This window comes from Schistocerca serialis, chromosome 10, assembly GCF_023864345.2.
Source record: "Schistocerca serialis cubense isolate TAMUIC-IGC-003099 chromosome 10, iqSchSeri2.2, whole genome shotgun sequence".
NCBI lineage: Eukaryota > Metazoa > Arthropoda > Insecta > Orthoptera > Acrididae > Schistocerca > Schistocerca serialis.
In genome coordinates this window covers 211,623,753-211,638,963 of record NC_064647.1, presented here as the reverse complement: position 1 = coordinate 211,638,963, position 15,211 = coordinate 211,623,753, and the positions used below count along the sequence as shown (strand labels likewise).

General features: G+C 42.2%; 1 protein-coding gene across 2 annotated transcripts in view; it reads left to right on the top strand.

Annotated features, from left to right (window-relative positions):
* Positions 1-15,211, top strand: part of LOC126425132 (organic solute transporter alpha-like protein) — a 329,608-nt gene that overhangs the window by 299,428 nt on the left and 14,969 nt on the right. For both annotated transcript variants that reach the window (XR_007576266.1, XM_050088074.1), the window contains exon 5: positions 9,807-9,903. Coding sequence is in view for 1 of the 2 variants with exons in the window: in XM_050088074.1 (XP_049944031.1) it covers positions 9,807-9,903 (97 nt within the window). In the remaining variant the exon portion in view is untranslated. The remainder of the gene's footprint in view (positions 1-9,806; positions 9,904-15,211) is intronic.

Here is a 15,211-nt window from a genome sequence, read left to right as displayed (position 1 = left end):
GCCAGCCATTTGTGCTGGAGAAACATCAGCAGAATAAATAAACAAATGTTGGCCGAAGATCACGTGGCAGAAGCCACCAAGCAGTACATGGACAGATGGCGACAGGTGTTGTTCTGCTGTTATCCTGGACTCCAAATTAGCAGAATTCTCTGACTGACGTATTGCCTGTTGGCATCTGTCTCGGTATCTTTGGCCGATGTTAGTTTCATGATTTTCCTGACGTTTTGCCAGCAGGAGTGGCTGGTGTTGTTACAAGTTCACCTTTTATCGCTGGCTAATGAAAGTGAACCTCTGACAGTGCCAGCCACCCATGCTGGACAAACAGAGAAACAAGAGTTCGAGTCTCGGTCTGGCATGCAGTTTTAATCTGCCAGGAAGTTTCAAATGTTTAAATGTATGTGAAATCTTATGGGACTTAACTGCTAAGGTCATCAGTCCCTAAGCTTACACACTACTGAACCTAAATTATCCTAAGGACAAACACACACACACACACACACACACACACACACACACACACACACACACACACACACACACACACCCATGCCTGAGGGAGGACTCGAACCTCCGCCGGGACCATCCGCACAGTCCATGACTACAGCGCCTTTAGACCGCTCGGCTAATCCCCCGCGGTCAGGAAGTTTCATATCAGCGCACACTCGACTGCAGAGTGAAAACTTCATTCTGGAAACATCCCCCAAGCTGTGGCTAAGCCATGTCTCTGCAGTATCCTTTCTTCCAGGAGTGCTAGTTCTGCAAGTTTCGCAGGAGAGCTTCTGTGAGGTTTTGAAGGTGGCAGACGAGGTACTGGCGGAAGTAAATCTCTGAGGACGGGTATTTGGGTAGCTCAGTCGGTAGAGCACTTGCCGCGAAAGGCAAAGGTGCCCAGTTCGAGTCTCGGTCTGGCGTACAGTTTTAATCTGCCAGGATGTTTCATCAGGAAAACAGTTAAACAAATGTCAGCCAAAGACCCCAAGACAGAAATCAACAGGCGTGTCCACAAAGCCTCAACAATCTTTTTAGTTCTCTGATTAGTTGGTGCATCAGGGATTACAGTTATAGTATACGGTCACCAAAAATGGGTCTAAGGAAAACTTCGTCTATTACATACCACGAGCTCCCAGATTTCGGCAACCCTAATTCAGTTACTGTTATTTCTCCCTACCTTTACAACACACAAAACTGGAAACCCAGTAAATATCATGTGTAACTATCACACGTTAGTTTCGTGGAATCAGTTCTCCTCAAATGTTTGACTGCACACAGTTGTTAAACTAAGAATGAAAGCAATGAAAATGGAGTATTTTCGAAAATTTATTTCCAACAGCTCTGTAAACCTCTATTCCCAATTAGCTTTCGTTAATATCACCTACCAGATGAAAACAGAAGCGTCTATTACAGGAGTTACCTGTTCCTCATAACAGAAAAATCTTTATTTACAAGATACGTGAAAGTAGGTGGATTTAAACGCTAAGAAAGAGCTCTGTTAATACTTTTATTGAAAACAATTGGAAAAGCAGTTTGGTCATACAATATGTACAGTGCTCATCCTTGCTCAATTATCTACAGCCAACATAAATGACTAAACTTTGCAGTTGGTACCAAGATTGTGTCTCCACACAACAAATGTCAATTAGAAAGGACCAATTAACAAATTACATAAATGATTTGTATTTTTATTTCTTTATTGGTCCTGTAAACCGTGATTTAGTACACAGTTTGCACATATGATACAGGACAGTCCGGCTTGAGATAGTAAATAATACATACTGTGATTTCAAAATGTTAATTTAATACATATTTCATATTGGTAACATAATTACAAAAACGGATAAGGTAGTTTATCATATAAATAAGACAAAATTTCGTCTTTTGCAGCTGAACGTTTTATCTGTGTGTACCAAATTTGTTTCGTTTATTCTTGCTAGGCATCTTCAATGGTCTGTAATATAAAGAAAATTACAAGGGGTAAAACTTTGCTTCCGGCGTTTGCCGATAGGTGGCGACAAAGGTAAGTAGCGGTCGAAAGAAACAGATAGCAGACCTCAGGCAGTTAGCTTGGACCTCGGTCAACATAATCTCATTCAAACATCAGTCGATTTGTGTCTGCATCATAAAGTTGTTCTTGATTGAAAATGTCAGTTTACGAGACTAATTCTTGTCATTTGCGGGAGACGTTACTGTTTTGTTTCAGTATGAAGAAAACAGCGGCTGAGTCTCATCTAATGCTCTCAAGTACGCATGGTAAGGACGCTATTAGTGAAAGAACGTGTCGTAAGTGGTTTCAACGCTTCAAGAACGGTAATTTTAACGTCGTAGACCGGCATAGTGGTGGAAGAGAGAATGTTTTGGAAGATGCAGAATTGGAGACGTTGCTGAGTGAAGATTCGCGTCAAACTCAAGAGGAAGTGGCACGATTAGTCGGAGTGACACAGCAAGCCACTTCAAAACGTCTCAAGGCTATGGACATGATTCAGAAAGACGGAACTTGGTTCCCGTGTGAGCAGAAACCAAGAGACATTGAACGGCGCTTGTGTGTTTGTGAACAGTTGCTTCAGAGGCAAAAGCGGAAGGGACTTCTGCATCGCATTGTGAACGGGGAAGAAAAATACCTTCATTATGATAACCTCAAATGCAAAAAATCATGGGGATGTCCCGGCTATGCTTCCATGTCGACGGCCAAACCGAATAGTCACGGCTCCAAGATCATGCTCTGCATTTGGTGGGACCAGCTCGGCGTCGTGTACTATGAGGTGTTAAAACCAAGTGAAACAATCACAGGTGCTCGTTATCGAATGCAATTAATGCGTTTGAGCAGAGCATTAAAAGACAAACGGCCGCAATACAGCGAGAGACACGATAAAGTGATTTTGCAGTACGACAACGCTCGACATCACGTTGCAAAAGAGGCCAAAACGTACTTGGAAACGTTAAAAAGGAAGTCCTACCCCACCCGCCGTATTCTCCAGACATTGCTCCCTCTAGCTATCACCTGTTCAGATCAATGGGGCATGGCCTGGCTGACCAACACTTCTGATCTCATGAAGAAGTAACAAATTGGATCGATTCGTGGATCGCTTCAAAAGATGAACAATTTTTTCGACGCGAGATTCGTACACTGCCCGAAAGATGGGAGAAAGTAGTGGCCAGCCATGAAAATACTTTGAATGATACATGTGTAACCAATTTGTTTCATTAAAGCTTCAAATGTTGGGGAAAAAACGGCGGAAGCAAATTTGTACACCTTGTATGTATAATTAAATATTTTGATAGAAGACCTGTAGTAATTCTTGGGGGCTGTAGAGGGTGAGGGAGAAAACGGTGTTGGGATAGCGATGTATGGTGGGATGGGGGGGGGGGGGGATTATAGGTGAAACCTTTCTGGTAGACACAAATAAAACTTTCATTTGTAAAAGGTGGAATTTTTTCTCAGCTGCAGGATACATCGAAATTCATGAAAATGTATAATCTATATGTTTTAACAACACACATAAGAAGATTGTTAGTAATAATTACACTTAAACATGTTTGATCAGTTGTCCAAATTTTTATGGTGTTCCAAAATCTAAGAAAAAACTGGAAGCAATGGTCAAGCAAATACTCCTACAGTTTCACTTTGAACTTATATAAATTTGATTTCAGTATCAGTTACCCAGGGCAACCTTTACAAATGTTTGTACCTACTGTACTGATATTTATGTTACGCTTCTGCCTAGTATCACAAGGGCGAAAATCACAGTTACGCTTGAAGATATATTCTTCTTTTGAGGTGCTTCCTTTTTTGAAGATTAGTACTCTACAGATAAATAAACAAGCAGAGGGAGTATATAGAGACTTTCAAATATTAGTCTACAGGTGTCTCTGTATTCTGACAACCTCTTTCAGTAGACTGACTGAACTGGAAGGAATTAGATGCTGTTGATGGCGAACATGGATATAGTGTACTTCTGAAAAATGTTTTATATGTACCGAATATAATCTTTAATTTACTGTCTGTTACTGCAATATTGTTATTCTGTCAGAGACAGCAAAGGACATGGAAGAGCAGTTGAACGGAATGGACAGTGTCTTCGAAGGAGGATATAAGATGAACATCGAATCGGGCGATGCTGCGGGAATTAGATTAGGAATAGAGACACTTAAAGTAGTAAAGGAGTTTTGCTATTTGGGGAGCAAAATAACTGATGATGTTCGAAGTAGAGAGGATATAAAATGTAGACTGGCAATGGCAAGGAAAGTGTTTCTGAAGAAGGTAAATTTGTTAACATCGAGTATAGATGTGTCAGGAAGTCGTTTCGGAAAGTATTTGTATGGAGTGTAGCCATGTATGGAAGTGAAACGTGGACGAGTGGACGATAAATGGTTTAGACAAGAAGAGAATAGAAGCTTTAGAAATGTGGTGCTACAGAAGAGTGCTGAAGATTAGATGGGTAGATCACGTAATTAATGAGAGGTATTGAATAGAATTGGGGAGAAGAGAAATTTGTGGCACAACTTGACTAGAAGAAGGGATCGGTTGGTAGGACATGTTCTGAGGCATCAAGGGATCACCAATTTAGTATTTGAGGGCAGCGTGGAGGGTAAAAATCGTAGAGGGAAACCAAGAGATAAATACACTAAACAGATTCAGAAGGACGTAGGTTGCAATAGGTACTGGGAGATGATGAAGCTTGCACAGGGTAGAGTAGCATGGAAAGCTGCAGCAAACCAGTCTCTGGACTGAAGACCACAACAACAACTGCAATATTAAAGCTTTATTCACTCTGACGTCTGGATTTTCAAAACCACTGACAACTTGAAAATTATAGCTACATCGATGTTCCATACTCTACAAACCATTGTCAGGTGCTTAGCAGAGGGTACTTCACATCCTATTCATTTATGGAGTAAGGCAAGAATGCCTTTTTAAACATCTGTGTACACTGTGATATTAGTCTAATCTTGCCCAGGAGTGATTGTATGGGCTTGCAGTATATTCCTAGAATCATCACTTAGTTATTTCTAGAAACTTTGTAAGTAGGCTGCCGCAGTATAGGTGGTGACTTTCTTCAAGTCTTTGCCAGCTCATTTCTTTCAACATCTCTGTGATGCTCTTCCACGGGTCAGACAAACCTGTGACTTTGTGCTGCTCTTCTCTGCACACATTCAATATCCCCATTTGATCTATTTGGTGTGGGTCCCACACATTTGAGCAATATTGTAGGATGAGTCGAACAAGTGATTTGTCGGCAGTCTCCTGCCTAGACTGATTGCGTGTACCAAGTATTGTAGCAATGAACCGAATACTGACACCTGCATTGCTAAGCAGGTTCCCAATCTCTGCATCACTTTCAAACCTTATCTAATCAAACTGAATATTTGCATCACTTTTGTCAGTACTTTTGTCTTACGCTGGTTTACTTTCAACCCTTACTCTACACTCAGTAGCCTGATCACTCCATCTCGTCAATGTCAGCAGTGAATCTTATCGCCGATACTCTTTCATCCTGAATTTTAATCACACGTCTGAACATATCTTTTATTTCGTTAGTTGACTACAGGTTTATCAGTAGAACACTGCTTCCTCGCATTACACTCCCATTACTGTAAGCACTTCTGTCGTAATCTTTCGCTCTCATAGTTTCCTCTGGGCTCTTTCCCTGCAGTGTGTATCTACTTTTCTGGAAATTCCGAACATACTGCACCACGTCACGAGTTCTGTTCAAAAAAATTCCGGGACTTTCTCCACAAATTTTTTTGTACTCTTACCTTTTACTTACTGTGCATGTTCTCCATCGAAATAGTCTCTTCCACAATTGATACACCGCTCCCAACGACGTTCCCACGACCGGAAGCAGTCTTGGTAGGCCTCTTGCTGGATCGCGCGAAGCGCCACCGGCCGATTTTCTTTAATCTCGTCTGTCGTTGCAAATCTTCGTCCTTCCAACGGCGTTTTCAACGTTGGAAATAAAAACAAAGTTCGCAGGAGCCAGGTCTGGAGAGTACGGAGGAAGAGGCGCGACAGTGATTTCGTCTTTTACGCAATAGTCACGCACCAACAGGGATGAATGTGGGAGTGCGTTAGCGTGATTCAAGAGCCATTAACTGTTTCTCCATATTTCAGGCCGTTTCCTTCTCACATTTTGTTGCAGGAGTCGCACACGTCCCGATAGCACCATCGAATAACAGTTTGTCCCTGTGATAAGAATTCATTATGACCTAATCCTTCGAAGTCAAAGAAAACTATCAGCTTGGCTTTGACATTTGACCTGACCTGACGAGCTTTTTTTGGTCTTGGAGAAACTTTCACAACCCATTGTGAAGATTGAACCTTGGTCTCAATATAACCTTAGACCCAAGTTCGTATAGGGGGTCGGAGAGTGGGGTGTATAAGATTTGCAGACGACGTGGTTTTGATGGCAGAGAGTGCGAGAGAGATGGAATAAATGGTAGGTGATCTAAACACAAAATTAGAAAAATATGGATGGAGATTAACAATAAGAAAGCGAAAAGTATGATAATTGGAGGAAAGGGGAGAAAAGGCCGTATGGAAATAGGAGGAGAGGAAATAGAGCAAGTGAATAACTTCAATCATTGGGAAGTGCAATAATGGATGATATGTATTGCTTAGCAGAAATTAGGAAAAGAATTGCAATGGCAAAAGAAGTATTAAAGAGGAAACAGAAATTACTTTGCGGACCACTAAACAAAGATCTGAGGAAAAGACTGTTACACTGTATGGTGCGGAGACCTGGACATTGAGTAAGGAAGATGAAAGAAATTGGAGGCGCTAGAGATGTGGATATGGAGAAGAATGGAAAAAGTGAAATGGAAAGACCGAGTAAGGAATGAAGAAGTATTAAGAAGAGTTGGAGAAGAAAGAAACATGCTGAAAGTCATCGAAAGAGAAAACGGAACTGGTTTGTGTAATGCACCTCATTCTCCAGGGGACAAATATTAATTATTATCAGTAGTAGTATATTAAGCTACAAATTATCATTTTAAACCTGTGTGGTCTCCCTGGTGTGCCTAGTCGACGACCAGTCCCCGTCACGCTGTTCACTCTAACAACAGAGTACATACAGGGTTGAAGACATGGAGGAAAGAAAGATATCATCACAATTTGAATGTAGAGTAATATAACTTTCTTACCTTTATTGGTCGTTGTTGCACGCTCGTGGTCCGGTGATGAATCTCGCCATCCGCTGTTTGTTAAATCAATTTGAGGTCCAGGGTGTGTATTCTGCTGAGTAAGAACTGATACATATTTAAGCTTCCAACTTTTATTTTATAAATGCTGATCGTGACGATATTCAATAATTTTCAATGTAACAGCTTTTCCAATACATCATTTCGTTCCCTCTATCCTTGACCTTCTCAAAGAAAGCGTATTACAAGACGTCTCAACACCAACTGCCCATTGTCTCTACAGCCGCTAACCACCAGGTCCTGTTCACAGACCTTACAAACTGTGTAGTACTGCCAACTTTGGTTGTGTATTGATATTTTACACATCGCACATATACATATATGAAAAACATTGTATGATAAATGAAAAGTGTTTATAATATAGTTCTGTGGCAATATACCTCATGATTGTCCTCATATTAACAGTTCTGTAACAAAATAATAATATTTCAGTATGTGTTTACACAGTTAAAGTTCACTTGCTCCTTCAAGTTGATTGACGGCACCGCACACCTCGCCAGCCGGTGGTATCGGTAGTTTCAGTAGTCCGTTACATTACAATTGGACATTGTTTGAGGAGGGACTGTATATTGAAGGAAGGAATAGAAGGAATGGTGGAGGGAAAGAGAGGAAGAGGAAAAAGAAGATATCAAATGGTGGACAATATAAAAAGGAAATAAATATTCAGAAATGAAAAGACTGGCTATGGACACCCAAAAGTGGAAGAGGCTTAACCGATGACAAGACCTACCGTAAGGCAGAATAACACATTACTACTACTATTACTACTACTACTACTACTACTACTACTACTACTACACCCTTGTCTCATCAACAGCTATGATAGTCTAAAGGACTATTTGGTTCACATTTGCGTAAGCCAAAAGCTCTTCACAGATTACGAGGTGAGGGTCTCTCTGGTCTTGACTCATGAGCCATGGGACGAAGTTGTCGGGCAACACGATGCATTCCAAGATGCTGTCAGAATTACATGACATGATCCAACTGAAATGTCACATTCTTCTGTGATCTCTCGGACATTCAGTCTTCGATTGGCACCCACAATTTCGTTAACTTTCCTGACACGAGCGTCGTCGGTCGACGTCGAAAGGCGTCCTGAACGAGGGACATCTTTAAGCTCCGTCCAGCCATTTTTTAACCCATGTGAACCATTTGTAACACTGAGTACGGCTTTAGCACCCCTCGCCGTATGCTTCGTGCAGCATTTGGTGTGTCTCTGTAAAGGTTTTCTTGAGTTTCAATCAAAATGTAATGCAGATGCGTTGCCCTTCTAACTCTGCTATCTAGAAATTCGCAAACTGTGTGACACAACATTCTACTCAACATAGGGTGACCAGATGCAATTGTTTAAAAAAGAGGACAAAGAGCTTCAAAAAGGACAAAAGAAGAAAAAAGAGGACATATCAAACGGGTCAACTGCAGACGAGGATACCATCCGTCAGCTTTGGACAAGTCACGTGACTGCCGGGAATTACCGGTAAAACTAGTAGCTAATTGTTACTGATGGTCAGGTGGTGGTTAACTGAGCAATATAAAAAAATTAAGAACATTGATTGTGGTGCCAGTGTGGCGTCAATTGTTTTGTTATGTAAACAACACGGAATTGTTTACAAAGCGAAAAAGTAAGACCATTCATCTCCCTTCATTCGACGCACCGCTACCAACATTTACAATTCAAGCAGCAGCACGTAAACTGCACTTAAACCTTCCGAATACAGATAAATTGAATGACTATGAAACAATGAAATAAAACCATGACAGTTAAACTGTCGAGTTATTTCTTACCTCTATTGGCCACTGAGACGTACGTTCCAGCTCCACATATCTTACATTCCGCTTCAAATTCATTTCTCCGTTTCTTGAAAGCTGGATATTTGCAGGAAAGGACATCAGAACATGTATGCTTTCGTTTACGCATAGCCAAATATTTTACGTAACTCACAAATCACACGTGCACTACAGGAAGCTAAACCAATACAAAGCGAAGATACGAAACGAAAATTTTAAATAATCGATATTTGCATTCACTTATAGGTCGATCAACGATGTCATCGACGATCCTGGCACCACCTACTAACACTGCCTTCGAGTGTGTTTATCACGAAGGTTGTGCCAATAGTTAAAGTATTTACGAAAAGAGCAATAGAACGGGACAAATTGTAAATTTAACTGTATTACGCTCAACTTTTCGAAAAAGCCGGACACTGTAAAAATCCGCCCGGACCCCGGAGAGAGAGCTAAAAAGGAGGACATGTCCGGATTAATCCGGACATCTGGTCACCAACTCAATACAGCACTGAACAATACTAAAAAACATACAACAATGACACTTCCGGCAGTTACACGTTAATCACAGCCGTACGCAGGGATGCCAACCGCATTTCGTTCTAACAAAACATTGGCGAAATTTTTTCAACAGACGTCATACACACTTTGTAAAAATTTCTAGTTCAGTAAGTCCTATGAATGTGCCTCGACCTTCTTTTTAAGCATCGTAATTGCCTGTCTAGTACGTTTCCTGCTCCTAAAGCCAAACTGATCTAACAAGTCATCAGTTTCCTTTGCCCATATCCTGAGTTTGCTGCAGATGTTAACGCTCTCTCTTTTATGTTTAGGTGCAACGTCCGCAAGCTGCGACTGTTGGTTCTGCAGCTGCCGATGGTTCAGGGCCTTATCTACATGGTGCTGCTGGTCATGTGGGCAGAAGAGGAGGTGAGCACTACTTCACTGACACTCACATTCTTACACTAGTTTCCTCTACCACATACACAGGCCAACGAAATTTTTTTTGAAAAGCTTTATTTACTTTGATAGCTGATCTTTATAGATTTGTATGAGCTGAATCCAAACATAGCCTTAGTTTTTTTTGTATCACCCATAGTTTTTCGAGCAGTATGCTTTTTACTACATACTATAAAAATGCTATGCTATACGGTAAGCGGGGAAATTAATAAAACGCTTTGTTACAACATAAGCATGGTTTGTACGAGGTGCATTCAAGTTCTAAAGCCTCCGATTTTTTTTCTAATTAACTACTCACCCAAAATCGATGAAACTGGCGTTACTTCTCGACGTAATCGCCCTGCAGACGTGCACATTTTTCACAACGCTGACGCCATGATTCCATGGCAGCGGCGAAGGCTTCTTTAGGAGTCTGTTTTGACCACTGGATAATCGCTGAGGCAATAGCAGCACGGCTGGTGAACGTGCGGCCACGGAGAATGTCTTTCATTGTTGGAAAAAGCCAAAAGTCACTAGGAGCCAGGTCAGGCGAGTAGGGAGCATGAGGAATCACTTCAAAGTTGTTATCACGAAGAAACTGTTGCGTAACGTTAGCTCGATGTGCGGGTGCGTTGTCTTGGTGAAACAGCACATGCGCAGCCCTTCCCGGACGTTTTTGTTGCAGTGCAGGAAGGAATTTGTTCTTCAAAACATTTTCGTAGGATGCACCTGTTACCGTAGTGCTCTTTGGAACGCAATGGGTAAGGATTACGCCCTCGCTGTCCCAGAACATGGACACCATCATTTTTTCAGCACTGGCAGTTACCCGAAATTTTTTTGGTGGTGGTGAATCTGTGTGCTTCCATTGAGCTGACTGGCGCTTTGTTTCTGGATTGAAAAATGGCATCCACGTCTCATCCATTGTCACAATTGACGAAAAGAAAGTCCCATTCACGCTGTCGTTGCGCGTCAACATTGCTTGGCAACATGACACACAGGCAGCCATGTGGTCGTGCGTCAGCATTCGTGGCACCCACCTGGATGACACTTTTCGTATTTTCAGGTCGTCATGCAGGGTTGTGTGCACAGAACCCACAGAAATGCCAACTCTGGAGGCGATCTGTTCAACAGTCATTCGGCGATCCCCCAAAATAATTCTCTCCACTTTCTCGATCATGTCGTCAGACCGGCTTGTGCGAGCCCGAGGTTGTTTCGGTTTGTTGTCACACGATGTTCTGCCTTCATTAAACTGTCACACCCACGAACGCACTTTCGACACATCCATAACTCCATCACCACGTGTCTCCTTTAACTGTCGATGAATTTCAGTTGGTTTCACACCACGCAAATTCAGAAAACGAATGATTGCACGCTGTTCAAGTAAGGAAAATGTCGCCATTTTAAGTATTTAAAACAGTTCTCATTCTCGCCGCTGGCGGTAAAATTCCATCTGCCGTCCAGTGCTGCCATCTCTGGGATGTATTGACAATGAACGTGGCCTCATTTTAAAACAATGCGCATGTTTCTATCTCTTTCCAGTCCGGAGAAAAAAAATCGGATGCCTTAGAACTTGAATGCACCTCGTATTTACAGTATGCTACTTAAAACAATGATATGTGTTAGTAGAGGTTTCACATATCAGCTGCAATTGGTTTGTGTTTTCTTTCTCTTCTTTTCTTTGAAGGTTCTTATGTAGCTTTTTCTACGATAATTCGCTTGCTGAACTTCTCGGTGAAGCGACCAACAGTAGTCCACCATCATGTTGGTGTACCAGCGATCTCGGTAGCGTTTTTCCATCACTGAAGGAAACGCTCTCCTTGCTCCTCACTAACATCTTTCATATTGTCTGGGAAGTAATCAAGGTGACTGTTCAAAAAGTGAACTTTCAGTTTCACTAAACATCCTAAAATTTTAAACTAATTTAACATTGTAGCTGTAATAAAAACAAATTCTGGGTCTTTTTCATGTCCTAAGAACTTTGTAACGACTTTCTTGAATGATACCCATGCTTCTTTCTCATTTAAGGTCAGTGTGGATTCAAAGTTAACATCAAACATTAATTTTCTAATGTTAGGTCCGACAAAGACGCCTTATTTTAATTTAGCTTCTGAAGGTGTGGAAACTTTCGGCAGAGATACTAAAAACATGGTCCATCATTAGGCAAAGCCTTCACAAATTGTTTCATTAGGCCTAACTTTATATGTCGATGTGGTAGGAGTACTTTCTTGGATCTACAAGGTTTTTTCGTACAATTATTCTCACCGGGTTTTAAAGACTCCCTCACAGACCAGTTCTTTCTGCACCAGTGTTGATCCCTAGCTCTACTGTCCCATTCACACGAGAAACATGGAAATTTGGTACAGCCACCTTGCTGACCAAGGAGCATGCATGTTACTTTCAGACCGCCACATATCATCCAACCATGAGCAGAATAGCCTATTTTATTTACACTATTTCTAGGTTTTCATAGATTTCATTCATATGTATACAATGTCCACCAGGTATAGATGCATACATGTTACCATTGTATAATAAAACAGCCTTTAAACTAGTTTTGGATGAATCAATAAACAGTCTACCTCTTTTGGATTCAATACCAAACTCATTCATCATATTGGGAATGTCTGAGCAGTACACTAAATCACCTTCTTGTCGAAAAACCTTGGAAAATTGCTGCTCTCTCTTTGTATGTGCTGGTTTCTTTTCTTTTAATCTAGAGCCAAGCAATTCAGCTTTTTCTTTTGTTAAGCCCAGATCCTTAACCAAATCGTTAAGTTCAGTCTGAGTAAACAATTTGGGCCCTAGACTTTCTGTATTACAATGGAATTCATTATCATCTAAATCAGATAGTACATCAGAAAATACTTCTGTTGGAATGGAATTTAAATCATCTGGTGGTTCAGGAACCGGCAAATCTACACTATGCCCTACTGGTCGGATGGTGGATGGAAGGTTAAGGTAACTTCTTACCTTCTTGTTTATCGAATTATTGCCAGGAATATCAACACTTCAAAAGTAGCAATCATCAGAATGATTTCTTGGCTGCCTCCATATCATAGGAAAAGCAAATCTAAAGGCTTTTTTCTCCTTTTTAGACCATTTTCTCAGATCTTCAACACACACCTAACATACCTTATGTGGCGCCCAAGATTTATCTTGATCACCAATTTTAAATCCCAAGTATGATAGATGAACCTTTTTCACAAAGTCTATAATGTTTCTTTTGTGTTTTTTAATCACAAATTCACCACAAATATAACAAAAACTGTCAGCAGAGTTTTTACAACCACAATTAGACATTGTACTGAGCACATGTACAGGAAACGAGGAAGTGATGTTAGGCTGACAGTAAACAAAACATCGTCTGTTAACACAAAAATAGAATCGACCTTCTTTTGCCAGCAAATATATTTCAGCAATGCAACCAACATCATCTACATTCATTACACTCCCTTCTTAAATTATTTTAACTGTATAAGAGCTGTTAAATTCTTTTGTGAAGAAATGGTGGGTGATACAGTTTTTTAAGTATCATATTTGGATTTCCCGCATTAAAAAACATACGAATAAGGTATTTTCAGCAAAAAAGTTTGTCCATCGTTGGCTTGTGATATCTTAATGTGAAAAGCTGTAATTCCATTTCTATCTAATCTATCTTAGTTCTGCTTCATTAATCTTCCTTAATTCTGCTTCATTACTTAATAACTAAATAAACTCCTGCTACAAGCCCATGATAATAATAAACCAAATGCATGATGCGGTCTGATCATTTATGGGATCCAATATAGGTCAGGCTTACCCTAGCAATGGGTCACAACATTTTACTGCATGGAATTCTCCTGTAGGGCATGCCATATTTTGTTGTGTTCAGAGGTATAAACTTTGAGTGGTTGATCCCTTATCAGAGCACTGAGATACACAATACACACTGCAGAGATACTAATGATTAAATCTACAGATCAGAGTGCAAGTATTGAACAGTACTGGCGTTCTAATAGGTATGTGGATTTTTTTCCATATTATCCTTAATACACTCCTGGAAATGGAAAAATGAACACATTGACACCGGTGTGTCAGACCCACCATACTTGCTCTGGACACTGTGAGAGGGCTGTACAAGCAATGATCACACGCACGGCACAGCGGACACACCAGGAACCGCAGTGTTGGCCGTCGAATGGCGCTAGCTGCGCAGCATTTGTGCACCGCTGCCGTCAGTGTCAGCCAGTTTGCCGTGGCATACGGAGCTCCATCGCAGTCTTTAACACTGGTAGCATGCCGCGACAGCGTGGACGTGAACCGGATGTGCAGTTGACGGACTTTGAGCGAGGGCGTATAGTGGGCATGCGGGAGGCCGGGTGGACGTACCGCCGAATTGCTCAACACGTGGGGCGTGAGGTCTCCACAGTACATCGATGTTGTCGCCAGTGGTCGGCGGAAGGTGCACGTGCCCGTCGACCTGGGACCGGACCGCAGCGACGCACGGATGCACGCCAAGACCGTAGGATCCTACGCAGTGCCGTAGGGAACCCCACCGCCGCTTCCCAGCAAATTAGGGACACTGTTGCTCCTGGGGTATCGGCGAGGACCATTCGCAACCGTCTCCATGAAGCTGGGCTACGGTCCCGCACACCGTTAGGCCGTCTTCCGCTCACGCCCCAACATCGTGCAGCCCGCCTCCAGTGGTGTCGCGACAGGCGTGAATGGAGGGACGAATGGAGACGTGTCGTCTTCAGCGATGAGAGTCGCTTCTGCCTTGGTGCCAATGATGGTCGTATGCGTGTTTGGCGCCGTGCAGGTGAGCGCCACAATCAGGACTGCATACGACCGAGGCACACAGGGCCAACACCCGGCATCATGGTGTGGGGAGTGATCTCCTACACTGGCCGTACACCACTGGTGATTGTCGAGGGGACACTGAATAGTGCACGGTACATCCAAACCGTCATCGAACCCATCGTTCTACCATTCCTAGACCGGCAAGGGAACTTGCTGTTCCAACAGGACAAAGCACGTCCGCATGTATCCCGCGCCACCCAACGTGCTCTAGAAGGTGTAAGTCAACTACCCTGGCCAGCAAGATTTCCGGATCTGTCCCCCATTGAGCATGTTTGGGACTGGATGAAGCGTCGTCTCACGTGGTCTGCACGTCCAGCACGAACGCTGGTCCAACTGAGGCACCAGGTGGAAATGGCATGGCAAGCCGTTCCACAGGACTACATCCAGCATCTCTACGATCGTCTCCATGGGAGAATAGCAGCCTGCATTGCTGCGAAAGGTGGATATACACTGTACTAGT